This window comes from Sus scrofa, chromosome 7 (assembly GCF_054392235.1).
Source record: "Sus scrofa isolate SSC_HxYL_T2T_F1_AM1 chromosome 7, Sscrofa_HxYL_maternal_Yorkshire_Landrace_v2.0, whole genome shotgun sequence".
In the NCBI taxonomy this organism is placed as follows: Eukaryota; Metazoa; Chordata; class Mammalia; order Artiodactyla; family Suidae; genus Sus; species Sus scrofa.
The window spans coordinates 2111080-2136419 of NC_139389.1; the positions used below are offsets into that span (position 1 = coordinate 2111080).

General features: G+C 56.3%; 1 protein-coding gene across 6 annotated transcripts in view; it reads right to left on the reverse strand.

The window, feature by feature from the left end:
* Positions 1-25340, reverse strand: part of SLC22A23 (solute carrier family 22 member 23) — a 143291-nt gene that overhangs the window by 90647 nt on the left and 27304 nt on the right. For 4 of the 6 annotated variants that reach the window (XR_014809480.1, XM_013977405.3, XM_021100121.2 and 1 more), the window contains exons 2-3: positions 17174-17277; positions 12062-12216 (exon numbers count right to left, since the gene is read on the reverse strand). The exons of 1 other annotated variant lie outside the window; for it this stretch is intronic. Coding sequence is in view for 3 of the 5 variants with exons in the window: in XM_013977405.3 (XP_013832859.2) it covers positions 12062-12216; positions 17174-17277 (259 nt within the window). In the remaining 2 variants the exon portion in view is untranslated. Of the gene's footprint in view, positions 1-8628; positions 8972-12061; positions 12217-17173; positions 17278-25340 lie in introns of those variants that run through there. One more of the 6 variants, XM_084967236.1, reaches the window with a different exon arrangement.

Here is a 25340-nt window from a genome sequence, read left to right on the forward strand (position 1 = left end):
GCCCTGACAAAGGAGGATGGGACACAGCGACGTCTGCCGTCTGCGGAGGGCGGCACAGCCTCTGCTCGCCCCCCGGCCACCAGCGCCCCCGGCCCCCGGTCCTGCGCGGACGTGGATGGAGAGGCCAGCCGTGCCAACATTCGCTCCTGCCGTCACCAGGTGGACGGGAAATGCCAGAAAGGAGAGTTTGGCAAAACAGCAAGAGAGCAGTCAACCCCTGAGGAGAGCGTGAAAGACCCCACTGAGACCCCCCCAGAGGAAATGGGAAGTAAAGGACCCCCACAAACGAATGTCAGAGACGAGCTCGGGGGTTTCTGCGTGACAATCACAAAGGACAAAGGGTCTGACCCCTCTGGGACCCCCGGGCCGGGTTCCGTGCTGCAATGATACCCTTTTAAAGAACGCGATCGGAGCGTCCTGGGCGAGCTGGCGCCCTGGACTCAGGGCTCCCACCAAAGCTCCTCCCACGACCCGACCCCCGCCCGGAACTGGGATCCTGGAGCCTCGCGGAACGGAGGACAGAGCCTGAAGGATGACTCTGGAAGGTGCTCTTTTCTGGGACAAACTGCCAAGAAGAGGAATGACTTTGCCACGTTTTATTCACAGGCCGTATCTGGACGATCGGTTTTCCAATGAACTTTTCCCAGCGATGCCTCTGGGACAAAGGGGACGTTTTGGTTCAAACTGGTTAGAACAAGCTAGAACTAGAACAGTGAGGCACCCCCACGTCCCAGCTGCCGCGGGAGGTGAAGGTACCCCCAGAGCTCTCTCCCAACACAGAACGAGACACCTTCTCAAAGGCCAGCAATGCTGTCCTCTGCCTGCAGAGCAAAGCCCAGGCACCATCGGCACCCACGTCCCTCGGGGGCCCAGCCCCTCCCCTGCGGCATCCCTGTCCAGCTCCCACGGCGACTCCCTGTGGAGAGGCCACACCTGCCCGAGGCCAGGCTCCTGGGTGGGAGGGCAGAGGCAGTCCTGGAAAAGCATCTGGACCTCAGGACGCTAGACAACGAGGCCAGAGAAGTGGCTGATCCAGGAAAGGGACAGGGAGGTGGGGGCAGAGCGGAGCCGAGCCACCAGCCCAGCCTCATTCCCAGTGGGAGTGAGGACAGAGCGGGGTCTCCAGGTTGGGCTGGATGCTAGACGCCAGAACACAGGTTCCTGAGTTGGGGGGGGGACTGGTCGCCTGCAGTCGAGCCCTTGGAAGTCCGCAGGCACTTTTAAGTTTTATGCCCTCGTGTCACCGAAGACCCTCTGCATTTAACACAAGCCTCACCTGGGCTGCCACGGTGAGCAGCCCGGAACCTGGCGGGGACCTAAGATTCCAGAGCCGTGTTCGCATCTAGACTCAGGCTCACAAAGGCTGAAGGCCACCATGCCCAGCTGCACGGATGCAGGCTTAACAGTGGTTTGGACAAAGGAGCCAGAGAAGGAAGTCACCGCATGTGTACAGCAGCCCAGAGCAACGACCAGGCTGAGGACACGAGGAAAAAAGATGTGCAAACGATGCAACCGACAGGGGCTTACTTTCCAAAATATACCAACAGCACATACAGCTCAACATCAAAACAAACAAGCAAACAAACCCCATCGAAAACTGGGCAGAAGATCTAAACAGACACCTCTCCAAAGGAGACCTTCAGATGGCCAAGAGGCACACGAAAAGGGGCTCGATATCACTAATTGTTAATAAATGCAAATCCAAACTACGATGAGGTTATCCCCTCCCACCGCCTGAATGGCCGTCATCAGAATGTCTACAAAAAAACAAAAGCTGGAGAGGGTGTGGAGAAAAGGGAACCCTCCTGCCCTCTTGGGAATGTACACTGGTGCAGCCACTGTGGAGAACGTACGGAGATTTCTTAAAAATATAAATACGGAGCTGCCATGTGATCCAGCAAAATCCCATATACCCAGGAAGGATGGAAGCTCTAATGTGCCAACAGAAACAGACACCCCTATGTTTACAGCAGCACTATTTACAATAGCCAAGGCATGGACACAACCCAAATGTCCACCCACACATGAACGGACTAAGAAGATGGGGTAGACACACAAAGGAATACGACTCAGCCGTAAAAAAGAGTGAACAGTGCCATTTGCAGCAACATGGATGCACTCAGAGATTCTCATACTAAGTAAAATAAGTCAAAGATCACATGCAATCCTTACAAGCGGAATCTAAAACATAATACAAGTAAATCTATACATAAAACCAGAACAAGACTCACAGACACAGAAGACAAGCTGAAGGTCACGAAAGGGGGAAGACGGGAGGGACGAATCAGGAGGGTGGGACTGAGAGATACGCGCTCCTCCACGTACAATAAAGCAGCGTGGACCACTGTACAGCACAGGGAATACTACTATCTTGTAATAATCTACCATGGAAAATAATCTGAAAAAAAGAGCATTCACCTTGCTGAACACCTGAAACTAACACAGTGTTGAAAATCAACTAGGAGTTCCCATGGTGGCTCTGTGGTAATGAACCCGACTAGGATCCACAAGGAGGCAGGTTCGATCCCTGGCCTTGCTCAGTGGGTTGGGGATCCGGCGTTGCCGTGAGCTGTGGTGGAGGCTGCAGCCAAGGCTTGGATCCTGCACTGCGGTGGCTGTTGTGTAGGCCGGCAGCTGTAGCTCTGATTCCACCCCTAGCCTGGGAACTTCCACGTGCTGCAGGTGCAGCCCTAAAAAGCAAGAGACAATCAGCTACACTTCAACTGAAAAAACAACCCATCATCACGACCCCCTCAGCCTCTCCTCTTCACTCCTCAACAGTGAGACACTGCTCAGTTTAAAAAAAAAAAAAAAAGACCCCGCCCAGCTGCACAGCACCAGCCACACACGGGTGTGCGCACGCTGGAGGCGAGAGAGGTCTGGACACAAGGCTCCCAGCTCGTCTCTAACCACGCACACCCGGGCTGTCCAGAGTTTCCTCTAAAAGGAAAGACGTGACCCTCCGTCCATCTGTCCAGGCGAGTGACATCAAAGACACACTTCCAGCAAATGACCGGGGCGGGGGCTGAGGGCCCCCAGCAAGCCCCTGCCCCTCTGTCAGTAAGGACAGGCCCTCTCGCACCCCAGCGCGGAGGCCGATGATGGTTCTCAGCGTGGATCAGTCGTGTTCACCCCACATTCTACTCCCTGCAGGGGCCCCTCGGAGCCTCTGCACTTTGAGTCCAGGGACAGGACAGGCAACGCTTTTGGGGGGATGCATGTAAGACGGATCTTGAAAATGCCACCAGTGTCCTCTCTTCTTGGGTCTTCCCAGCAGTGAGTGGAATGTTCTGGGCATGATGGGTACCCAGGTACCAGGGTCCCACCAAAGAGCTGAGGCCCCCACGGGTGGCTGGTCCAGGGGTACTTTTCCTTTGGTTTAGTGGCTTCTCCTGCCCCTCAAGTGGCCCTGACTTTCGAAGTGCTGTCGACGGAGCTCTGACTGGATGTCACGGGACAGATCATTTACGAAGCAGCCACTGGAAAAAGGATTACGAAGCAGACTCGTACCCCCAGCTGCCCCACCAGTCACTCTCCTACATGACCCCTGGCTAGCGGCCCGCCCGGGCCTGAGCGCCTCGCCAGCTGGCCCCGAGCTCAGGGACGTCTCCCCCGGGGGCCTTTGGAAGAGGAGAGGGTGGGTGATCCCAGCGCAGGATTGCTGCTTTTCGCAGAAGGGGGGCCGCCCCACACCCAGAAGCACGCACACAAACACGCACGTCCGCCACACCTCCGGACCGTCGTGGCTTACAGCCGCTGTCCCGTTCATCCGCTCGCCCCGCTGCACCGTCTCCACGGAGAGAAACGGATTTAGAGTCTGAAGCCTCTGCCCAAGGGCACACGGGGCGAGTGCTGGGGCTTCCTTCCATCCAACCCTGAACCCTCTCCAGGATCCCTCCAGCTGCTGGCGCGTGACCACGCGTGTGTGTGGACCAGGAGGAGGGTGGGCGCACCGCGAGCCTTGTGCGTGAGCAGCATGACATCCCCGGGGGGACAAAACTGCATCCCTGACTCAACTGCCGAGCTGAACCCCCAGCTCCTGAGCCAAGATAATGTGCTATTTCAGGCGACTTCAAGAAAAAACCCACGACTGATCTGCCTCCGACTCAGTTTTTTCCCACCCAGTTATTTACCACCATCTAGAAACTATGTGCTCGCACGGCCTTGTGGATGCATTTAAGCCACTGACGTGCCCACCTGAAGACGGTTGCAAGGGTTATACATTCTACCAAAGTTTTTTCTAAAAATTGATGTTCTTTCTAAAATACCTGACACGAGGACGAGACGGGGTTCCTTGGGGGAGACACGGATTCAAATCTGTGCCTGAAATGATTTGATCACATGCGCCGCTCAACGGAACTGAAGTCGCTTTTGCCCAGTTCCCTCTGACCTACTGGGCGGCCACTGCTCCAGCCCACAGCGTCTCTCGGTCCTCGTCTTGCACCCCTGGACATTCTCATCGGCCCCTTCTTTGCGCCCTGGTTATCAGGATTCTCTGACTTTCCAGCGACCACTCCGCCGCTCCTTCCTGCCTCTCACTGGTTGCTCTGCTTCCAGCCCTTTATTCCTCACGTTGCACCGGCTCTGGGCAAACCCAGCTATTCCAGAGCCTGGAACTGCTCCAGGAAGCTGAGGACGCACAGACCTTGCTCTTGAACTTCCGAACAACCAATCACATGCCCTAAGGCATCACCAACTCGTCACGTCTGAAACTGAAGCCGTCCTCTTCCCCCACAAACCTGCCAGAGGCGAGGGACAGCGGTCAAGGTCTACAGGATTTGGAACCAGGGCTGAGCTGGAATCTCGCCCTGCCACGTGGAGGAAAACCTGTGGGGGTGTCCAAAAGCTGGTCCCCTGAGCCTCTCCTCTCTTGTTCTTTGGTCACCCAGGCTCGGATTCTACCTCCTCAGGCTCTCCTCTTGGCCACGGCCCGCGTCCAGGCTCCCTGCCGCGCCCCGACGCACACCAGCCTCCAGCTTGCGGTGTGACCCGCCTCCTGGGCCTGCTCTCCGCTGCCCCTGCCCGAGCGCGCCCTCCAAAACGAGCATCTAAAACTGCACCCTCCTTTGCTTGAGACCCTGCAGGAGCCTGGCACTGTCATAAGGTCGCAGAGGACAGAAACCTGTGCACTGGCCCAGGCTGCTTCCCAGGCTTCGCCACTCATGATTCAGACTCTGGGCTCTACCTTGTCCCCAGACACATTAGCCGGAAGGCACCAGGCTCCTCTGGTCCCTGAGTACCCACTGCAGACAGTGAACACCTGCTCTCCCCAACCCTCAGGCTCAGGCCCGCCTTCTTTCTCAGGGCGGCCGCAGCCTGTCCCCGTGTTTCCCTCGCTAAACAGAGTCCCGGCAGGTGGGAAGGTGCGGCCGCCTTTGCGTGCTCAGCATCCGACAGAGCCCAGTGAGGTCTCAAGTCATTCACGGTCCTCTGGCACCTAGAGAGCCTCCAGTGCTTGCCAAGCGAATGAGGGAAGGAGCAAACAGTCTTGTGTGCGCGAGAGTCGCCAAAACCAAAACTGCGCCTCGTGAAGCAGAGCTGCTCCGGTGTGACGCGGTACCGTAGCTGCTGACAGCGGGCGCTCGCGGCTCGGCATCACGGGAGTCACGCTTCTCTCTGTTCTCTCAGCCAAGGGGACGGGTTTTTGCCAACAGGAGCCTGGGCAAACCAGTGCGATTCCCTCCCACCAGGCGCGTCTGGATGTGCTGAGGACGCCGGGGCGCCCTCCCTTGCTCTCAAGGTGACATTACTTTGCTCTCCTTTGTTTCAAGGGGGCGCCCCCGACCCAGGTCAGTCGGAGCTTGCTCGTACCTCTCCTCAACCCCCCCCTCCAGGCAGCCAGCTGTCCGCGGCACGGCCCCTCCTGTCTTTCCAGACCAGGAAAGAAGGTCCCGCAGGGATTCCTGGAACAGACCCGTGCGTCTCCCAGGTAAACGTGTGGCCAGAAGGGAGGGGCCGGGAGCAGGGAAGACCTTCCCGGGGTGGCAGGGGGTGGGGTGGCCACGAAGGCAGGGCCAGAAACAGGGGCCAACGAAAGCCATCAAGCACGACGCCCCCACCCCCCCCGCCCGCATCCCCCTGGGACCTCAGACCCCCAGCACCGCAGCCTCCAGAGGGCAACAGCTCAGGCTGCCAGTGTGGGCTGGAGAAGGACACCATTTGGGGCCCAGCAGCCCCGATTTCATGCCCCCCTCCCCGCCCGCCCTTGGGGCTGTGACACCCTCAACGCTGGAGACGGCTCTTGCTGAGCTTCAAAGTGAAAGCCACGCATGGCTACGGTGGGAAGGTCCGGGGGTTTCCATTTAGTTTTGCTGTTGTTTTATTTTTACAGCAGCATTAAATGTTGACATGGAGAGGTCATTTGTTTCTGTTTTTCTGCCCTTTTTCTCCACAAACGGTTCCAGGAAGGGATCTCATGGTTCCACAGTTCCACGGGCCACCCTTGGAAAAGCCATGCTCTGGAGTTCTCGCTCTGGTAGGTTGAGGATCTGATGGCAGTGGCTCGGGTCACTGTGGAGGTGTGGGTTCAATCCCCACCCCCGCAGAGGTTAAAGGATCCAGCCTTGCCGCAGCTGTGGCTCAGATTTGATCCTTGGCCCAGGAGCTTCCACTGGCCTGCGTGAGGCCATTAAAAAAAAAGAAGAAGAAGAAATAAAAAGAAAAACTCATGCCCTGACTTTCTAGAGAGGAAGACAGAAGCTAAGAGAGAGAGCAGTTTGCTGCAGGCCCAGAGTCTCTCCGCTGTGACTACACAAGGGTCTCCTGATTTCCAGGCCTTTCTCCTTGTCCGTTTATATGTGACTAGCTTGTTTCAAACGAAGCACTCCTGCACCACACGACTCCCAGTCTGGCAGACGCCCTGTCCTTAAGGATACACACAGTGTCACTAACACCCTCCGCTGTGTGGACGAGGCCTCCAGATACGCTCATTTGAGAATATCTGGGCCTCCAAATACTTTCTACCGATTCGGGACAGGACCCAAAGAAACGTGCACCGTGAAGCCACTCGCACTCACTTCCAGCGGCAGAGGGGTCTCTGCGGCGGCCCCCGGCCACGGCCCCTTCCTCTGCCCTGGCATGTCCACCTCTGGCCTGCAGGTCACACCGTATGTCCTCGCCTGGCCTGCAGACACAGAGACACCTGCATTTGTTTCAGGGAAAAGTCTGGATGTAAGTCCCACTTGCGGCTAACACCTGAGTAGGGGGAGCGGTATCAGCATTTTTATTTGAACAAGTGGCACAGCTGTGAGAAAAATGGGTCATTGGTGGCGTTTTCTGGGTCCCTGCTGGATGACTCACCCCTCCAGTCTCAGGTCAGCTGCAGCCGGGCCCCAACCATCATCAGGGCCACCCCACCCTCGGGGGGACGGGGCTGGATCCCCGGAGCCTCTGCCCTTGCTCAGTCCCCTGCGCTGCCCCAGGAGGTGTGACGGGGATGGAGGGTGAGGGCACAGAGGCTTCGTTACCTCCGCTCCTTCACTCGCTCAGCTTAGGCGCGTGTTTCCAGGGAAGAAAAGGACAGACGGGGAAAAAGCTTAGTCTTAGTCTGTTCTGATTTCCCATCCATGCCAGTATGAACCTGGATCAAACCAAAATTCTGAAGTTAAAAAAAAAAAAAAAAAAAAAGTGCCACTGGCTAGAGTAAACTCTGACTCATCCACTCAATGGACAAAGCCCTGTGGGTAGATCCGGTTCCACCAGAAGGCTGGGGCCCTGGCTCTGAGGGCAGCCACTGGGTGGCCCGAGCCCTGGACGATGGGGGCTGGTGGGGGGGGAGAGGTGGCAGACAGCGGTGACCAGGCACACGCTGAAGTGACACTGTCCCTTCCCCCAAATGCAGTGCAAATATTCACTCCCTGGCAGAAGCGACCCACAGGCAGCTGAAGTCACTTACACGTGATTCCACCGCTCAACCACTCACCACCTGGAGCCAGTGGGGTCAGTGGAGTTTTTCCTTAAGGTACTGCACAGCCTAGATGCTCAACACCCCCCTCCCCGCCCCCCCACCCCCGCCGTCGACTGAAATACGTTCCAAGGAGTCCTCAGAAAAACAGCAAATGACAGAAAGACAGGCGATGCTGAGGAAGGCCACCCAGCATGCTGGCAATTACTCCACCCAAGCCAGACCCAGCAGTGCGGGCGGGACCCAGAAGGCCGCCCCGCCCAGAGCAAACGCAAGGCTCTTGACTATTTACCAGTCAAGACTTGGTTTCTCATTTTGCAAAGTAGTCAGCAACTTAGTCACCTGTGAAATTTCTGGTCACTCCCTTGATTATGTGCAAAATGCATCCAATTACTTAGGCTGCCCGGGTTTCAGGAGGGTTATGATCATGAGAACGTGAAGCTCGGAGAGGATTTTTCAAGAAAATCGTTCACTGTGGTTGAGCCCAAAAAACAAATCTTAAAAAAAAGTTCATTCACCCACAGTCACTAAGGTCTGGTCTCTGTGGGCAAAAGAGCAGGGCTCATCACGGCCCCTCAGGCTGCGGGCAGGTGCTCAAAGTGGGGCAGCTCAAACGAGGAGAGACACGCAAAAAAGCAGACTGGAAAACACTCCTCTCCCCAGGCTCATTGCATGCGGCATCAGGTCAACTCAAACGGCTGCTTCTCCCCAAGGAGGCACCTTACCAAAGCTGCATCGCCCTGTCGGTGAGGTCACAAGTTCCTGCTGGAGAAAGAATTCACACCACCACCAGTCTCAGCTGCCCGTGTTGCAAAGCGCCTATTTCTCCAGCCTCTGACAAGGCTTTCTTTTCATAAACAAGTAAGGAAGTGTGACGATGCTGGCTCCTGTTCTTGGTCTGTGCTTTCCCGCCCCGGCCCAGCTCGGTCAAGACTTTCTCCCTTTTCGTTTCTGGTCCAGGGCCACAGGGACACGATGATGCCACCAGGGCAGCCCAAGTGTGTTTCACTATTTCAGCATCTCGTGCGGCCTCCGAGCCGGCAGGAAGCCCCGCCGCAGCCCCCACAAGAGTCTTTCCCTGGAATGTACCTTATTCCGAAGCAGACCGACCCTTCGGCGGCCTTGCACAGAAAGCACGTGACGGCAGCAGCGTGTCTCAAAACCCCTCGGGGCACGTCCTGCAGGACACGGCCTCTGCAAAAATTATGACTCTCCCTACGGATGCTGCTGAGCACCTGCAAGACGGAACACCGACAGAACACCTGAGAAAACACAGGCCCTTCCAGCAGCTGCCTTAAGTGAGAGAAAAGCCAGGCAGATAAAGCAGGAGAACATGTCAGGAGCATTAAAAAGGGACCTTCCAAGGCATCCGTGCCCCGATTTCCAAACTTCTCTTTAGAGTCAAGACACACTTCCACCCTGTGGGCAGGGTTATCAAGAATCTCCTTTAAGCAAAGCAAATCCCCAAGCACGCGCTAAGCATGCACACCACTTGTGCATAAGATGCTAGCGAGCATATGCCGATTTGGAATTTCAGAGTCCCCGGCCCTACGGACGAGCACAGGTCTCTTCAATGCTCATCACCAGCCTCTGGCCCCGCCCAAGACCACCGACAGAGGGGCCACCCCAGCCCAGGACACAGCCCATCCCAGCCCGAAGGCGTCTGCCCATCCAGCCATTTCCTTTCCGGACTGCCCCCTCCCAATCACCCCCCCCACCCCCGCTTTACACTGTTGAAACACTATCTCAAGGAACTCCGAATAACCACTGGTACATCCTTCGGCTTTCATTCTGCTACACCAGGTACTGTACCACCTCAGACAGTGGGCTCCTGACGGAGACTTGGAAACTGTCATCGCACCGCTTTCCATCATGACGTTGGATGTGAAATCCCAACCCAAGAAGACAGAACTCTTTATTTACGCCCGGCTTCATTTCAGAGAATACTGGAGACCGTTTACACGAATCCACTCTATAAAATAACACTTAAAATTGTGGGGATAGTAGGAAGATGGGACGAAGGAGAAACGAAAGCAGAACATTTTAAGTAAAACGAGGAGAGAGGCCAGAATTCGGAGCTCAGCTTGTCAGGCCCACACACGTGCTGGATCAGATTCCAAGCTCCCCAAGGCTCCCGGCAGTCAGCGGAAAGAGAGAATCACTTATCGGAGGCTAAAATATGATGGCCTGCTTGTCAAATCTGGCCCATCATCTGTTTCTACAAATAAAGTCTGATTGGAACACAACCACACCTAATCAGCTGCATATTATTTATGGCTGCTTTCAGAAACGATGGCAGAGCTGAGTAGCTGCGACAGAATAAAATATTTACTACCTGGCCCTTTACAGAAAAAGTCTGCAGATGCCTGGGTAACAGGGTGCTGTGCCTGTAAGAGAAAAGCAAAGCAGTTTCCTGGGATAAGCACATTCTTTGTGCATTTCTCAAGTGTGAGAGAACTTTCTACTCTAAAGAGTTCACTGTGTCAAGGCAGGAAAAACACTCTTAGCTTCATTTTTACTTAAATACAGCAACAGATCTCATAGGGCCCACGGCGAGTCTATGCAAGGCTAAAACGCTGCCGCTGGGGGCAGATTCTCGCCCCGTCTGGCTGAATTCTGGGGAGTCTGCAGAGGTCAGTGCCAGCCACCTGGTCCCGCCTCCTTATCACAGGCCGGCAGGACTAACGGGTCCCAGCTCCTGGCCCACTGAGTCCCTCCCAGGCCGTCTGAGTTCCCGGTCGGCAGCTGGCATGCATGATAAAACCCACACCTCAGCTTTGCTTTCAGGCTCTTCTCCGCTGAACGTGTGAGTACCGGCTAGGGGGTGAGAAGGAGGCTGTGTCTCGGCCAAGTGTCTGAAGGCAGCTGCTCCATTCTGCCAGCGGGCAGAGCTGTCCCCCAGCAGGGCCGCCCTCCTGTGAGCAGGGCCAGGAGTCCAGGTGGCAGGGAGGATGGGTGCGCGGGGCTGGAGAAGGGCCCAGGCCCCTCGTGCGCAAACAGTCAAGCCCAACACTCACCCAAAGAGACAAACCGTCCCGACAGCCAGCAACCCACCCAGTGACCTGGGCCACAGACCTTCCCAAAGAACCGCCAAGAACCTGGGTTCCAAAGGAAAAGCAAACACGCCGGAAGGGGCGATGTCTAAGAAACCGCCTTTCAAGCCCATGTCGGAAGAAAATAGCGAAACTGCCAGCTATGGATTCAGGAGAGCACACGAGCAGCCCTTCTCTGCAGCCACAGACGTACGCTATCATCCACTGCACAGGCCATTCTCTTCTGCAGGGAAACAAACTCCAGGCTGTATCTGAAAGTGGTGTTTAAAGGGATCACAGACTAAACTAAGAGAGCTGGACTTTCAGACAATCACAGCTATTCTGACGGGCCCCCCTGGAAATTGCTGCTTAACCTATAGCTCAGGCTAACCACGCTGCCGAAGGGCAAGAAAAGACATCGTGTTTTAAATCGTCTTCCGTGATTCCTCGCAGCTCTTTCCACACCGTGATGAAACAGTATCAAACCGGAAAATAACAAACAGCCCGGCCTAAGACGGTCTCTGTCCCGGAGGGTTGGCGGCTGTGCGTTAGAAACCAGCCCCCACACAGACGGGAAGCGCAGCCACCCTCTCGGGGGCTCGAAACGGCCACACCCACGATGGGGCAACAGAGGAACCCTTCTTTGCTGAAAAAGACTGGCATTTACTCTGCCAGCACCAGCGCCGAGGGTCCAGGTCCAGACCGCTCGGGCGACACGGGCGTGTGGAAAATTTGGACTCTGCACAGCCTTAGAGGAAAAAATACACGAAAAACTCTCCAAGGGTCCATCAGAACACGGAGCCCAGAGCCGACGCCAGCAGGCAGCCGATGGTGTGGAGCCGAGCGCGGGGAGGCCCAGGCCCGCACCGACTGGGAGGCGCCGAGCAACGCAGACAATTCCAGGCGAAGCCAGAGCCCGCGCCCGGCCGCCCGGGGCCGCTCCCCGCTTCGGCAAACCACGCAGACCCCGCGGCCTCGGCTGCGTCCCGAGCCCGCGCCCGAGACCCGGCCCGCGCTTCACGGCCGCCGAGGCCCGCGCCGCGGTCTGTGCTCCCCGCAGGCTGGTGCCCCCACCGAGGCGCGCGGGCCCCGCTCCCGCGAGCTGCCCGCACGGGCGCCTACTTACGCAGCGCGTACAGGGTGAGGATGACGCCGGCCAGGCAGAAGCCCTCGAAGAACCTGAGTGTGCTGAACATGGTCACGTTCACGGACAGCGCCACGGCCAGACCGAAGATGAGGATGGAGACGATGCAGACGAGCAGCACGGGCCGCCGGCCGAACCTGCGCGGACAGGGACACGGTGAGGGCGGCGTGGACGCGCCGCGGGGCCGCGCTCGGTGGCGGCACGAGGTCTGCGTCCCTCCCAGACCCCCCCACCCCGGGAGGGGATTACCCCTTGTTCTGTAGATCGGGGACTGGAGACCCACAGCCCCCCTGGGGGGGAGAGTTCCACAGCACCAACCACAACCCCCAAACACAAACTTGACCCCCCCCCCCATGAAATGTCTTCAGAAGCTGCTGACTTTTGAAAATGGCCCCAAAGTCACGCCGACACCAGAGGGTGGTGGTGTCAGGATGGTTCTCTGGGCCGTGTGGCCCATCGGAGCCAAAGGCTATGCTGCCGTCGACAGGTTTCGACGGCCGGAGGAGTTATTCTGAGGGATCCCAGACCAGCTCAGGTCGCCTGAACTCTACACGGCGGGCACAGGCCTGCCAGCGCGCCCAGGAGCCCGAGCCCCACAATTCGTGCCCTCGGCGGGAGGGGCCTTGAGGGGCTGTGCTCCCAGGCGTTGGTGGGGGTGCACGGGTGGCCCACGGCCCTGTTTCTCCACCCACCCCCCCACAACAAGCTACCCTGCCATCTTTCCAAACAAAACAGAACTTTCCTTCCCACAGACTGACATGCCAGCCAGTGGGCACTAGAAGGAAAGCTCACAGGCAAACTGGACCCCAATGCCAGGGAACAAAGTCCCAAAATACCTCGGCATCTTCAGGCCTGGGCATCTATCTCCCTGAAAACCAAATGCCCAAAAGGGCAACAGACAGAAGGGGAAAGCAGGTGTGCGGTGGCCCAGGGCTGGGAGGAGAATGGCAGAGACTGTGAAGGCGCAGGGCGGGGGCAGTGTTTTAAACTCGCCACGTGGCGGGGGTGGCAGAACCCTGTAAATACACGAAAACTTGCTGAATTGTGCGCTTAAAATGGGTGAGCTTTATGGTATGTACGCAATCTCCCAATAGAGCTGTTTTTTAAAAAAAACAACAAAAAAACCCGTAATATCCAGGAGCGCATGGCCTGTGCGGGAGATGCATGCAATTTCAAGAAACTTTGGGGGCAGGAGCCACAGGCCACAATTTCACTCAGAATCCCTTAGGCGTCTCACCACCCCCAGCAGTCAGGTGGTTCAGAGCAGCCAGGTCTGTGGGCCTCACAGGTCGGTCACCTTTCTTGTTGCCATTTAGGCTTGACTTCCCTGCCTGGTGCTGGGTCACTAAGCCCGTATCAGGACAGACTCTACAGGTAGGTTTGTCCAAACCCAATTTGTTTACGGACGTGAACTGAGCAACGGCTCAGCGGGCCTCCCGGCACGAAGGAAAGCTAAATCTAGCAAGTTTACTTCCTTGCCCGTAACGTGAGGTGTCACTTGGGCCCAGCTCATGGAGGCCATTCACAGAGATGTTGGATGGAGCGCCCAGCAGCTGGTGGGACCCCTTCCTGCATCCTACCCCCTGGCGCCCGCAGACCCGCTCTGCTCCATCCTGACACTTCTGGAGGGATCCTGGATTTTTTTTTTTTTTTTAAACTTGTCGAAACAACTCTAAATGTCTCCTTCCCCAGCGGTTGCTAAAATCAGCAAGTAGAAGTGACTGTTCAGAGCTGTGGGGCAAACAGGGTCTTCAAAGCCAGAGCCCCCGGCCCCCAAATCCAGGCTCCCAACGGGAAGGGTGGGATCTCGAGGACGACCAGGCTCGGTCTCGTGTTTGCTTCAGGAAAGGCTGTCCATGTAGACACGTGCAAGAGATTGAGAAACCGTACTGCCAGTCCCCACCCCCTCTCGGTGACCCCTTCAACTGCCCCCCCGCATCTGTGATGCACAGGCTTCCTTAGTCAGGGCCTGGGACGGGGCAGGATGACGGCCTCAAGGGTGTCCATGTCCTGTGCCCCAGACCCCGTGACTGCTACTTCTCGAGGCACAAGGGGCTCTGCAGGTGCAGGGAAGGGGAGGGGCCTGGTGACAAGGGGCTTGGGTCCAAGCTCCATACCTGGAGGCCCGCAGAGACGGCCTCAGGAGAGGAGCAGCCCAGCCACCTCGGCTCCGAAGCCACAGTGCAGCCCGCAGCGGCAGGGTGGGAGTGGCTCCGGAGGCCAGGAGGCCGCCCCTCCCGGTGCCCGCAGCGCGGCCCGACCCTAACTGCGTGAATGGCAGAGGTGCGAGCTCAGGGGGACAGCAGAGCAGTGGGACGGGGCCCCAACAGGAGAGGTGCCCCCCACAAAAGGCGCATTTCAGTAACGGGATTATTCATTTTTTTGTTTGTTTTGTCCTTCTAGGGCCGCACCCGCAGCATATGGAGGTTCCCAGGCTAGGGGTCCAATTGGAGCTGCAGCCGCCAGCCTACACCACAGCCACAGCCACCCGGGATCCGAGCCGTGTCTGCGACCCACACCACAGCTCACGGCAACGCCGGATCCTTAACCTACTGAGCAAGGCCAGGGGTCAAACCCGAAACCTCATGGTTCCCAGTCAGATTTATTCCTGCTGTGCAGTGATGGGAACCCTTTTTTTTTTTTTAATAGGATTATTCATAAAGGGGATTATTTATGAACTGGGAGAGAAAGCTGGGGCCATGGACAGCAGGGAGCAGGGGAGGGTGGTCTGGAGCCTGGGGGTCGGGGGAGCTGCAGAGCAGGGGCCCTGGCATTTGGCAGCCCTGCGGAGGCGAAGCAGGGGAGGGGCCCCTCCCCACTGTCCCCTCCCTCAGACCTCCAGCTCCCTCCCCACGGGCCGGGCTCAGCCGGGAGCCAGAGGGCAAGGGGGCCTCCCAGGACCGTCCAGCAAAGGGCCCCAAGAGGCAGGGGAGGAGGTCATTGGCGAGAGCCACTGACCAGCAGGCCCCGTTCTCACCCCTGAACTAGGGCGTCACAGGCAAACACACCGCCTAACCCCCCGCACACCCTGTGGGTGGAAAACAGTCACCTTTTAAAGGAAAAACCGTCCTGCTGAAGTTGCGTTACATGCTGACTGTGGTCTTAGCTTAACTACCGCTTGCCCAGCTGCCCCACGCGGCCGGGACACGGTGCCACCAGGCTGTGAAAGCCGGAGCTCCCGCCACACGCGCTTGTGTCCTTTAAAGCGAGGCTCTGGCAGGGAGTAAAATGCCAAAAATAAATGAATAAAGGGCGGAAAACACCGAACTCCCAAACTGGACCTCAGGCCCCCTCACCATGCTGGGCAAGCCCCACACAGGCAGCCCCAACCCCCACCTGCCGCGCCCCCGACTCGGCCGGGAAGACCTCGACTCCCCGCCTTTCGTCCCCGGGCCTGGGGCGCAGCAGGGAGGCCCGACGGCGAGTCCGTGCAGGACGTGAGACGTCACAAAAGGTCCCGCTAAACAACTGAAACCGCCCTAGACTCATCTCTTGGGAGCCCGTCGTTCCTTTTCCTGTTAAATCACTGAATCGGGTCGGGAGCAGCTCGGTCAACTCCGTGTTTTAGAAGAAAGGGACGTGATTATGTTTCTGTATATCCTCCTAGCCTGTCTCAATGCGGGCTTCTGGGAGGCCAGCCTTCTTGTGGCTAAAGTGCCGGGAGCGGAGCCTTTCTGAGATCAGCACAGGTCCCTCCGAAGACCTTCAAGCTCAAGGATTAAAAAAACAAAACCAAAAAACCACGAAACCCTCGCCCTCTCCCAACCCTGCCCTCCCCCACCAAAATCCCCCAATGGTCCCCCCCAGGGGGGGAGGGGGGTGGCGTGGGTTTCCGGAGGTCACTGATAGCGTCTCGTGACTGTCCCCAGGGAGCGTGTCCCTAAGAAGCACTTATACGTGATGACTAAGCAACTTCTGAGCTGGAGATCACACTGCATGTTCATGCATGGAACTCCCAAGTAGATGGTAGCTTTTGGAAAGAAATTTCCTGAACTCGAACGTGCTTTTGGAACCCCTCGGGGTCTCACCCCTGAGCAAAGCCACGGGCATAAGGAGTTTGCTCCGATTCGCTGTTGGCCTCATCCTGTCTCTGGGTCTAAGCCACCCTCATTCACGCCCACAAACAGCCCCTTAAAGAGAATGTCAAGCGGGAACGGTCCCCTGCGCCTCTCTCCTCGAGCAGCCCCGTTACCTGAAAGCCCCGCGGATAAAGCGCTGCAGCCCAGGCCACACGGGGTGAGGGGGGAGCAGGCCCTGGAGCTACCACGGGGCTCAGTTTCAAATCCCGGCTCTCTGACCTGTAAGCCGAGTGAAACTGGGGGGGGCTAACGTAAACCTCTGAGCTGCTGTTTTTCACTGTGAGACAGAGGTAATAACCCTCCTCAGAGGGTGCCGAGGATGGGCTATTTTAACGCAGGGAACAGCACAGCGCCCCGCCTCGGGAAGAGCCAGTAAGGGGGGCTCTGCGCCTGCAGCTGCTGGCACCCCCATTACCGCAGCCCCCACCGCCACCCCCATCGGACCAACCGCTCGCTTCAGCTGAACCACACACCTGGCCCCTCCCCCACCCAGGTAAGGCACATTCCTTCTCGGCTCTGGCCCCTCTGCCTGCACTGCCCACCAAATGCTGCCCCCTGCCAAGGACCAGCTCCCGGCTGAGTTGACTCCAGGACCATCCGTCTCTAAGATCTGTGCGGCTCTGGAGGCGTCAGCACCCTCCCATCCAGGTGTCGGGGTGAAGAGGCTGGTCCCCTGCGCTTCCTCGGGACACCCACCCGCGGGCCCCGCCCTCCGAGCCCGGAAGCCTGGCTCTTCCCAGCTGCACGCAGACTGTTGGGGAGACGCGGCTGCAGCCCGCAAGCTGGGCTGCCACAGATGCCAGCAGCCGGGCATCGCAATGAAGGGACCCTCTGGCTTCAAAGGGTCTGCCCTGCACACTGGCCAGTTCCCTTCAGTCTGGATTCTGCAGGTGGCAGCTTCGCCTGCCGCTCTGGCACCAGCACCAGGGCCAGGAGTACTGTGGCCACGGGCGCCACCGCCGGCACCGGGAGTGGCTGCGGCCCCCGCCGTGTGCGGCGGGCCCGGGGTACTCACCAGTCAGCAACGCATCCAGTGATCAGGTAGCCAAAGATCAATCCCACCAGTAAGGAGAACTTAGCGACGTGGACCTTCCAGGCATTATCACACACAAGGTCCCACTAGAGAGGGGCAAACAGAAAACAGGTCAGAGGGAGGCTCGGAGCCCGGCTGGCGATCCCAGGCGCGACACGGAACTGGGGCCAGGGTCGTGGCACCTCTTACAGGCCATGTCACCTAAACCACGACGCGCCTATGTTTGTGAGACTCCAGCAACGAGAGCTGTAACTCGTCCACGGAAAGTGCTGCAACGTTTTAGTCCAGGACAGATGATAACAGTCAGTGTGGTGTGACATCCCCATGCAATGGGGGGGGGGGGGTCCCCTCTGTCCCGGCCACCGCAGGGAAAGGAAGGCTGGACGTTCCCCGCCAGTCACTGGCAGAGCTGTCACACGCCCTGCAGGTGGGAGCACAGGGGCACCACGATGACGTGAGGAATTAAAAGTAACTCGGTGCTCCCGTCCCCCAAACGCCTCAAACTTCGCAAGGTGTCTTAACGACACGGAGGCTCAGCAGTAAACGGCGATTCATGCCTTCGGCACTTCTTCCGTCTAAGTGTTGCTGCTGTTTCCCCCGAGTCCACAGTGAAGCTACCTGCCCCGCCTGGACAGAAGGCCCATCAACTGGTGAAAAAAACACTCAGACTATTTTGACAACTGAGGTTTATCAGGTAAAATATAAAAACCACCCTCCAATTTTCCCTCCCTCCTCTTGCAGAAGCAGGAGAGAAACACACCTCTGATCCCGCAAAGCGACAGGTGTCCAAGTGGTGCCCGCGTGCGGACACAGCCCCCAGTCCACAGGCAGCTGACGTCTGGGCCGAGGGGCAGGCAAACGGGCCTCTCGGCTGGTGACGCTGTGAAGACCCCCCCCGACCCCGTCACCCCAGCTCAGCGCAGATGCCTCCTCCTGAGAAGTGACTCAGGCTCCCAGCCTTGGATTGGCCTGGGTCAGTGGAGAAGGAGACATGCTGGGAGGGGGGGACCCAGCAGGGGGGACCCCTGGAAGCAGAAGCAGGGCTTGCGGGCCGGGGGTGGGGGTGGGTGGACCGCCTGGGCGGAGAGCCGTCCTTAGTGTATTCTATCTCTCCCCTTCCGTCCGGCCAGCTTGAGACCAGAGTTAAGCTGCCCCTTGAACAACACGTGGGCCTGAACCACAAGGGTTCACTAATACACGGATCTTTTCCAGGGGTCGACACTGCAGGACAATGCGGTGGGAGGCTGGTAGACGCAGAGGAACTGCAGACCCAGAGGCACCGCAGCTCCGCGGGCCGACTATCTTCCAGCGCCTGGACAGTCAGTGCCCACACCCGGCCCCCGCTCCCCCGTGTTGCTCGAGGTCAACGGGCTAAGGTAGGGATCGCCAGTGTCAGCTCAGCTCGAGCTTCTGGAAAGCTCCACGGAGTCCCAGGGTCCTCAGCTGTGGGTCTCGACTACTTTCTGGGAAAAGCCAAGCAGCTGCCCGAGCCTCTGCAGAGTGAGGCGCCAGCCTGGGCAGAGCAGGAGGGCAGCTGCCCATCACGCCGCTGCCCCAACTCCTGGGGACACAGACCTCCTCAGGGATGCCCCCAGCAGCGTCACCTGGGAATGTATTAGAAATGCTGGTTCCCGGGCCCAGGCCGGGCCCCGAAGGAGAAGTTTCGGAGGAAGCACAGGAGGCAGTTTCACAAGAGCCCAGGTGACAATGACGCCGCTCTGTCCTGCCATTTTCCTGCCACGTCCCTGCCGTTCTCAACACGGTGAGTGGGCTTCGCAGCCCCCGGCTGGGGCTCTATCAACCAACTCCCCAGAGCAGGCTGAGGCCAAAGGCCACACGGGACAGGCGCGGGCGGCAGGGCTGGCTGGTGCTTCGTGCTGCAGACGCAGGGTTTGGAAACTGGGGTGTGAGCTAAGGGGCCTTTTGGAGGCCAGCCTGGAAAACCAATACGCACGTAGGTATCGCTTCTGGGAGACAGTGCTTTCATCACGATAAACACCGTTCCAGGCGCCACCTGTGTCGAACCTTGGAAATGCAGAGCCCTGTCGTGTGCGTTACACTCCGCAAGTCCCAGCGTGGGTAGATTCTGTCCCCTGGCCTGGTTTCCACACCGTGTCCTTCCCTCTCTGCCCAGCACAGGCCCCTGCCCCCAAAGCACTCGATTCCAAGGAGAAGAGCCACAGCCACGAGCACTGAGGCTCCTCTGGGCGAGCAGGTGCCTACGGCCCATGTGCTCACCACATTCCCAATCACATCACACCTTCCCGCCGCGCCCGGCACATTCTTGGCAAGAGAAGGGCACGCCCGGGCTCAGGATGCTGCCGGCAAGGGCGGAGGCAGCTGCTGGCTCTGCGGCAGAGAATCCGACCTCGTCTCCACCTGCACTGCCCACTGACGAGTGTATCTGAGGTTCATGATGCAGGGGAACAGGCCTCATTCTGTGAGGTGCCCGGGAGGCAAAGCCATGTTAATAAAAGCATCCGAGGTGGGCGGGGAGGAGTAGTCAGCCCTGCTGAGCGCTCAGCCCCCAAACAACTGGACCCAGCCTTGGGCAGCCATGACCCAGGTGAGCTGCCACGGATGGTCGCGCGATCTCCATCAAGAAGCAAAGGTGGGAGTGGGAAACGGACGGAGCTGGAGAGACAGAGCCACTTCCACGGCCGGCAGGAAAGGCGGCCTGATCGGAGGTGTCTCCCGGCACCAGCACCGCTGTCCTCAGCCTGGGGGCGGGCATCCAGGACAGGCAGCCACCTGGCGCCTTAATCCCCTCAATCAGGCGCCAGAGCAGACAGCATCTCTGAGTCAACAGCTAACTACCCCGGACCCCAGCCGGCTCCCCAAGATAAAGCTGCTCCTGGCCGGGGTCTGCCAGATCCCCTCAGGGGTCTGGAGGCCCCCCCGAGGCACATTCCACACAGCAGGCAGGATGGGACAGAGAACTCTCCTGCGCGGCTTGCCCTGTCTGACCCCAGCTTTGATGAAAATACCCTGTCCTCAGATGTCGCATCATCTCCAAAGAATTTCACAAGCACGAGGAAGCCCAAGACTGTCTTGCCTTTGAAATCTACATCATCAGTAAGACCTGGTGATGGGTCAATTCTCTCAGCACAGGACAAGGGACAGTAAGAAATCTAAATCGAGCAAAACCAGGACTCACTGTCATGGGTTTTGCCTCTGACATTATCACCTTGTCACCTCCCTCCTCGCACAGCCCCAGACCCATCCGTCACTGAGTCCAGAGGAGTCTCCCTTCCAAGTGAGCCCCACCCTACCCCCCGCAGACACCCTGATTTGTGGAGACGAGGAGGGGTTCACCCACCTGCACGGGGGCAAGAAGGCTGAAAAGCACCATGGCCGGCGCCCCTGCCCACCAAGCTTTCACGTGTGGCTGAGGTTCTTCTGCCAGTCGCCTGCACACCCCAAAGTAACGCCCGGGGCACAACCTTGTTCTGATTTTCAGGATGACTCGACTCAGAAAGCACCTTAGGCGGGGAGGAGGTGACATCTGTGTGGGGGTCAGATCAGGCAGGTGTCCGGCAGGTGGCCGAGGTGTGATCCCAGAGCCTCGGCTGGACAGTGACCTCCTGAACCCCAGCCTGTGACAAGGCCCCTAGACCGGCCAGCTCCTGGGGGCTGCTCCCAGCATCCTTCAGGAGGCCCAGCCCTCAGCTGCGCCTGCACTTCTGTGAGCTCTGATTTCACCATCAGATCCTTGGGATGGAGGGTGGAGGGGGGACAGGGTCCTGTGTCCCCCCCCCCCACTAACACAGGGGTTTCCATGCATCAACCCTCAATCTCTTCCCTGCATGAGGACAACAGCTAACTAAGCATTTCATCTCTTCATCAGCGGGTTTAAGAGGATCGTAAAGGCAGAGTCAGGGCCCCCTTTCACAGTCTTGGGCCTGCTTTCTCTGCCGCTGGACCAGGGCCGGGCCGTGGTGGTGCTGCAGGATGCCCCCTGGTGAGGAAACCCACCCTAAATAGTGACCTCAACCTCAGCTACACAGGTTCTGTTTTTTAAGGGCTGCACCTGCAGCATATGGAACTACCCAGGTTAGGGGTTGAATCAGAGCTGCAGCTGAAAAGCCTACACTACAACCACAGCAACACCAGATCTGAGCCATGTCTGCGACCTACACCACGGCTTATGGCAACACCAGATTCTTAACCCACTGAGTGAGGCCAGGGATCAAACCTGCGTCCTCATGGATACTAGTCGGGTTCTTAACCTGCTGAGCCACAACAGGAACTCCTGTTCTTTTTTTTTTTTTTTGGTAAGGGCTGCACCTGCTGCATATGGAAGTACCCAGGCTAGGGGTTGGATCCTTTAAAGGCAGGGGGTTACAGAAAATCTGGCACACTGTTTTTCTACCTGCATGTTTTAAGGATAAGCTAAAAGAAATAAAATGTCTATTATTTTCCAAGGAATACTCTAATTGCTCGACTTGCCAGAGGAGAGGAATATGCAAGGAAACTAGTGAAATTTCTAAAGGAGACTAAGTGGGAGGTGGCAAATACAACCTTCTTCTAAGCACTGATGAACACAGTGAGGAGGTAAAATGCACAAGAACATAAAAAAAACCGGAAGGAAATAGATTACTTGGCCGACTTTGAAGTGGAGAGAGAGTCCCTGAGGATAAAAGCTAAGAGGAAAAGAAACCACCTGTGGAAAAGAGGATGGATTTTGTAAGTTTGTCTTTACTCCTTAATTATTCACTTTATTGTTCTTTAAAACCTCCATGCACCAAAAACATCATAAACAAAATCATAAAGATTTAAAAGTATGAAATATATTGGAGGGGGGATCAGACTATTGCCCCCCCCCCCCCGGCCAAATGCCACTTTGGGGTAAGAATGATTCTGAGCTGGAGGCCAATGAGAATCAGCAGGTGAAGAAGCCGTCTCAGAGCTTCCTTATCTGCCTAAAAGCAGACACTTCTGAGAAACGAGCCAGGCCATAAACCCTCTTGCGGGGCTGCTCCCCAGAAAGTCAGCTCCAAGGTGCATCTGCCAACTGCCTCAGAGAACCATCATCTTCCACTGGCTCCTCCTGTGTGTTTACTGACCCATGTTCATTGCCCAGAAAAGCCTAAACCTGTTCCTCACTTTGCTACAAATGTATCATATCCTCTTGTCAAGGGCTAAGTAAGCCTGGGTTCTAACCACCCCTTTGAGTTCTCATTATCTGGCAGTCCCCTGAGCCCTGGCTTCCTCTTGTTCAGCTGCCTGCTGTCCATCCAGCATCCAGAGCCTGGCCCCAGAGCCTCAGAGGCTCCCACCTGTGATGCCCCGAGGGTAACTAGCCTCAGTAGGTATTTCCACCACAATATGGACAGCTGCTCCAACGAGAAATGGCCCAAGCACCCAACTCACAAAATACCAAACACATGGCTGAAAAAGAAAACCTGGGAGATGCCTGATTCCACTACGGAAATTCAAAGTCAACATTTTGTTTCCCAAAAAATTCATTTTCCCAAAGATGCAGGAGAAGCAGTGGGGATCAAATCTGAGCTGGGTGTGTAAACTGGGCCCTGCGTCTCTGGAGGGCTGCCTGGCAACGGGCATCCGTGCCTTGAAACTGCGAAGGCTCTGCACCCCGCGCTTCCCTTCCTTGGCAGCTTTTCCCAAGGGGACCCTCAGGGTTGGCGCCCCAGGCGCCCTGGCGAAATGCTCACTGTCCATAACGTCTCCGTAAGAGTGGGAACTGGCCCCAGGGTCCAACAAGACTACACGGCATGAAAATGTTTGCTTTTGGAAGCTAACGAGAGAAATGCTTCTCGTCTGATGGAATGAGAAAGCCTCAGAACAAAAAAGCGCGGAGACAGATGTGTGTGCACGCTGGGGAAAGCAGGAGACATTCCAGAATGTTCAAAGGACCATCTCTGGATGGTTGAGTTTTATTTTGGATTTTCTACTTTTCATTCTAACACTGCTATTTTATACTACTTATTTTTGATTTTATACTTTTCTAAACTTTCTACAAGAAACCTTATAATGAGAAGAAAAAATACAGGTAAAAGAAATGCAAACTCTTACCAACGGTGTTAAGTGCCAGCGGGGAGGGTGAGCCCACATCATTCAAAAGCCAAACCAACCAAACACCTGTTCAGAATGTGCATTTTAACCACCACCTCAGCACTCAGGCCCCGCGGAAGCTTGTCTGGAAAGTGATGAGGAAAGGGACGAGGAACAAACCAGGCCTCTGGGGCCGCAGTTCACCGATGTTACTGCTCACTGACTAAAGCAAAAGACATCTTTTAGGGAACTAAGAGAAAAATTTCCCCCGAGTTTCATCTTTGTGGCGGGGATCCCCATTTATGCCTGCAGCATTGGAGCCACGAGGGTCTCACCGTCACAGGTCTGTTCTAAACCCAAGGAGCCCATGGAAATAAACGGAAACATTTCTGCTCAAACTTCAAAGGAGACAAGGGCCACTTAAAGTTTCAAAAGCTTCAACAAATTTCTCACTGGGTTGTAGGACTTCAGAGGAAAGCAGGGCACTGCTCCTCTGAACGTTTCCCCCCAAGTACTATTCAGCAGCCCTCATGAACCACTCATTTTTTTTTTTTTTTTTGGTCTTTATTCATTTTTGTTTGTTTTGGCCACGCCCACGGCATGCGGAAGTTCCTGGCCCAGGGATGGAACCCATGTCACAGCAGTGACAATGCCGGATCCTTAATCACTAAGCTGCCAGGGAACTCCAAGAACCACCGTTTTCAGCACAGAAGATCTGCCCTGCTCTGCATCTCTTAACTGGAGACAGAAGTCACAAGAACACACACACACACTCGGGTCCGGCCTGGAAGGCTGGTCAAGTAAGCTGGACGAATGAAGCACATTAGCCACAATCAGCTTCTCAATCTTTAGGCAGCCTATACCGGCCTGTGCTTTTCAGCGTGCTTTTTCCTTCTTCTTTTATGGCCGAACCAGTGGCATACAGAGCTCCCGGGCCAGGGACGAAATCTGAGCCACAGCTGCGGCAATGCCAGGTCCTTAACTCATGGCGCCATGGCGGGAACTCCCTTGGGGCTTTTTTTTTTTTTTAATCTAGCAGTGCTCAGATTTTTTTTTTTTTTTCCTAAAAGACTCTATCAAAATTCAGGAATACTGTGTGTTTGGAAAAGTCCAAATTACTCCCTGCTTTCTTCCTCTAAGAGCATATCCTCAATTTCAGGTGCGTCACTGTCCACAGCAGCCAACACGACTGCCAATTAGAGCTGGCACTCCTGCAAAGCTTCCTTAAGTGACATGCAGAGCGACCCTGCCAGATACTCTGGGGATTTTGTTTGTTTGTTTCTGTTTTTCATTAACTGCTGCTCAAATGGCTCCTGAACATTCTTGTCTTCAACCTGGTACCCAAATCCCCAACACGGCACGCTGAGGGAAACAGGTGCACCAAAAATCTACTGGAAGCCCGTTCGTGCTCCTTGGAAGATACCAGCAAACCTGCACCCCTCTCGCCAGGGAAACATCCCCAAACCACCGCAGCAGAGCTGGTAAACTTCTCCAACCCCATTCCTTTTCTTTCTTTTCTGTTTTAAGGCCACACCTGCATTGTACAGAGGTTCCCAGGCTAGGGGTCGAATCAGCAGCTGTAGCTGCTGGCCTACACCACAGCCACAGCAACACCAGATCCGAGCTGAGTCTGCAACCCCCACAACAGCTCATGGAAATGCCGGATCCTTAACCTGTTAAGAGAGGCCAGGGATCGAACCCATGTCCATGGATACTAGTCAGATTCTTAACCTGCTGAGCCACAATGGGAACTCCAATTTTTGAAAAACTTTTTGTGAACGTGCCCATAGCCAGTGGCAGTTCCTGGGCCAGGGATCAAACCTGAGCCACAGCAGTGTCCACACCAGATCCTTAACCCACTGTGCCACCAGGGAACTCCTGAATCTGACCACTTTTAAAGGGCTGGAAATATAAAACCTCTTATTTATAGCATAGGGAACTACATTCAATATCTTGTCATAAACTATAATGTTAAAGAATTAAAATATATACGGAGACATGTATGATTAATCACCTCATCGTACACCTGAAACTAATACAATAACATAAATCAACTATACTTCAATTTAAAAAAATAAAAACTTGGAGTTCCTGTCGTGGCTCAGTGGTTAACAAATCTGACTAGGAACCATGA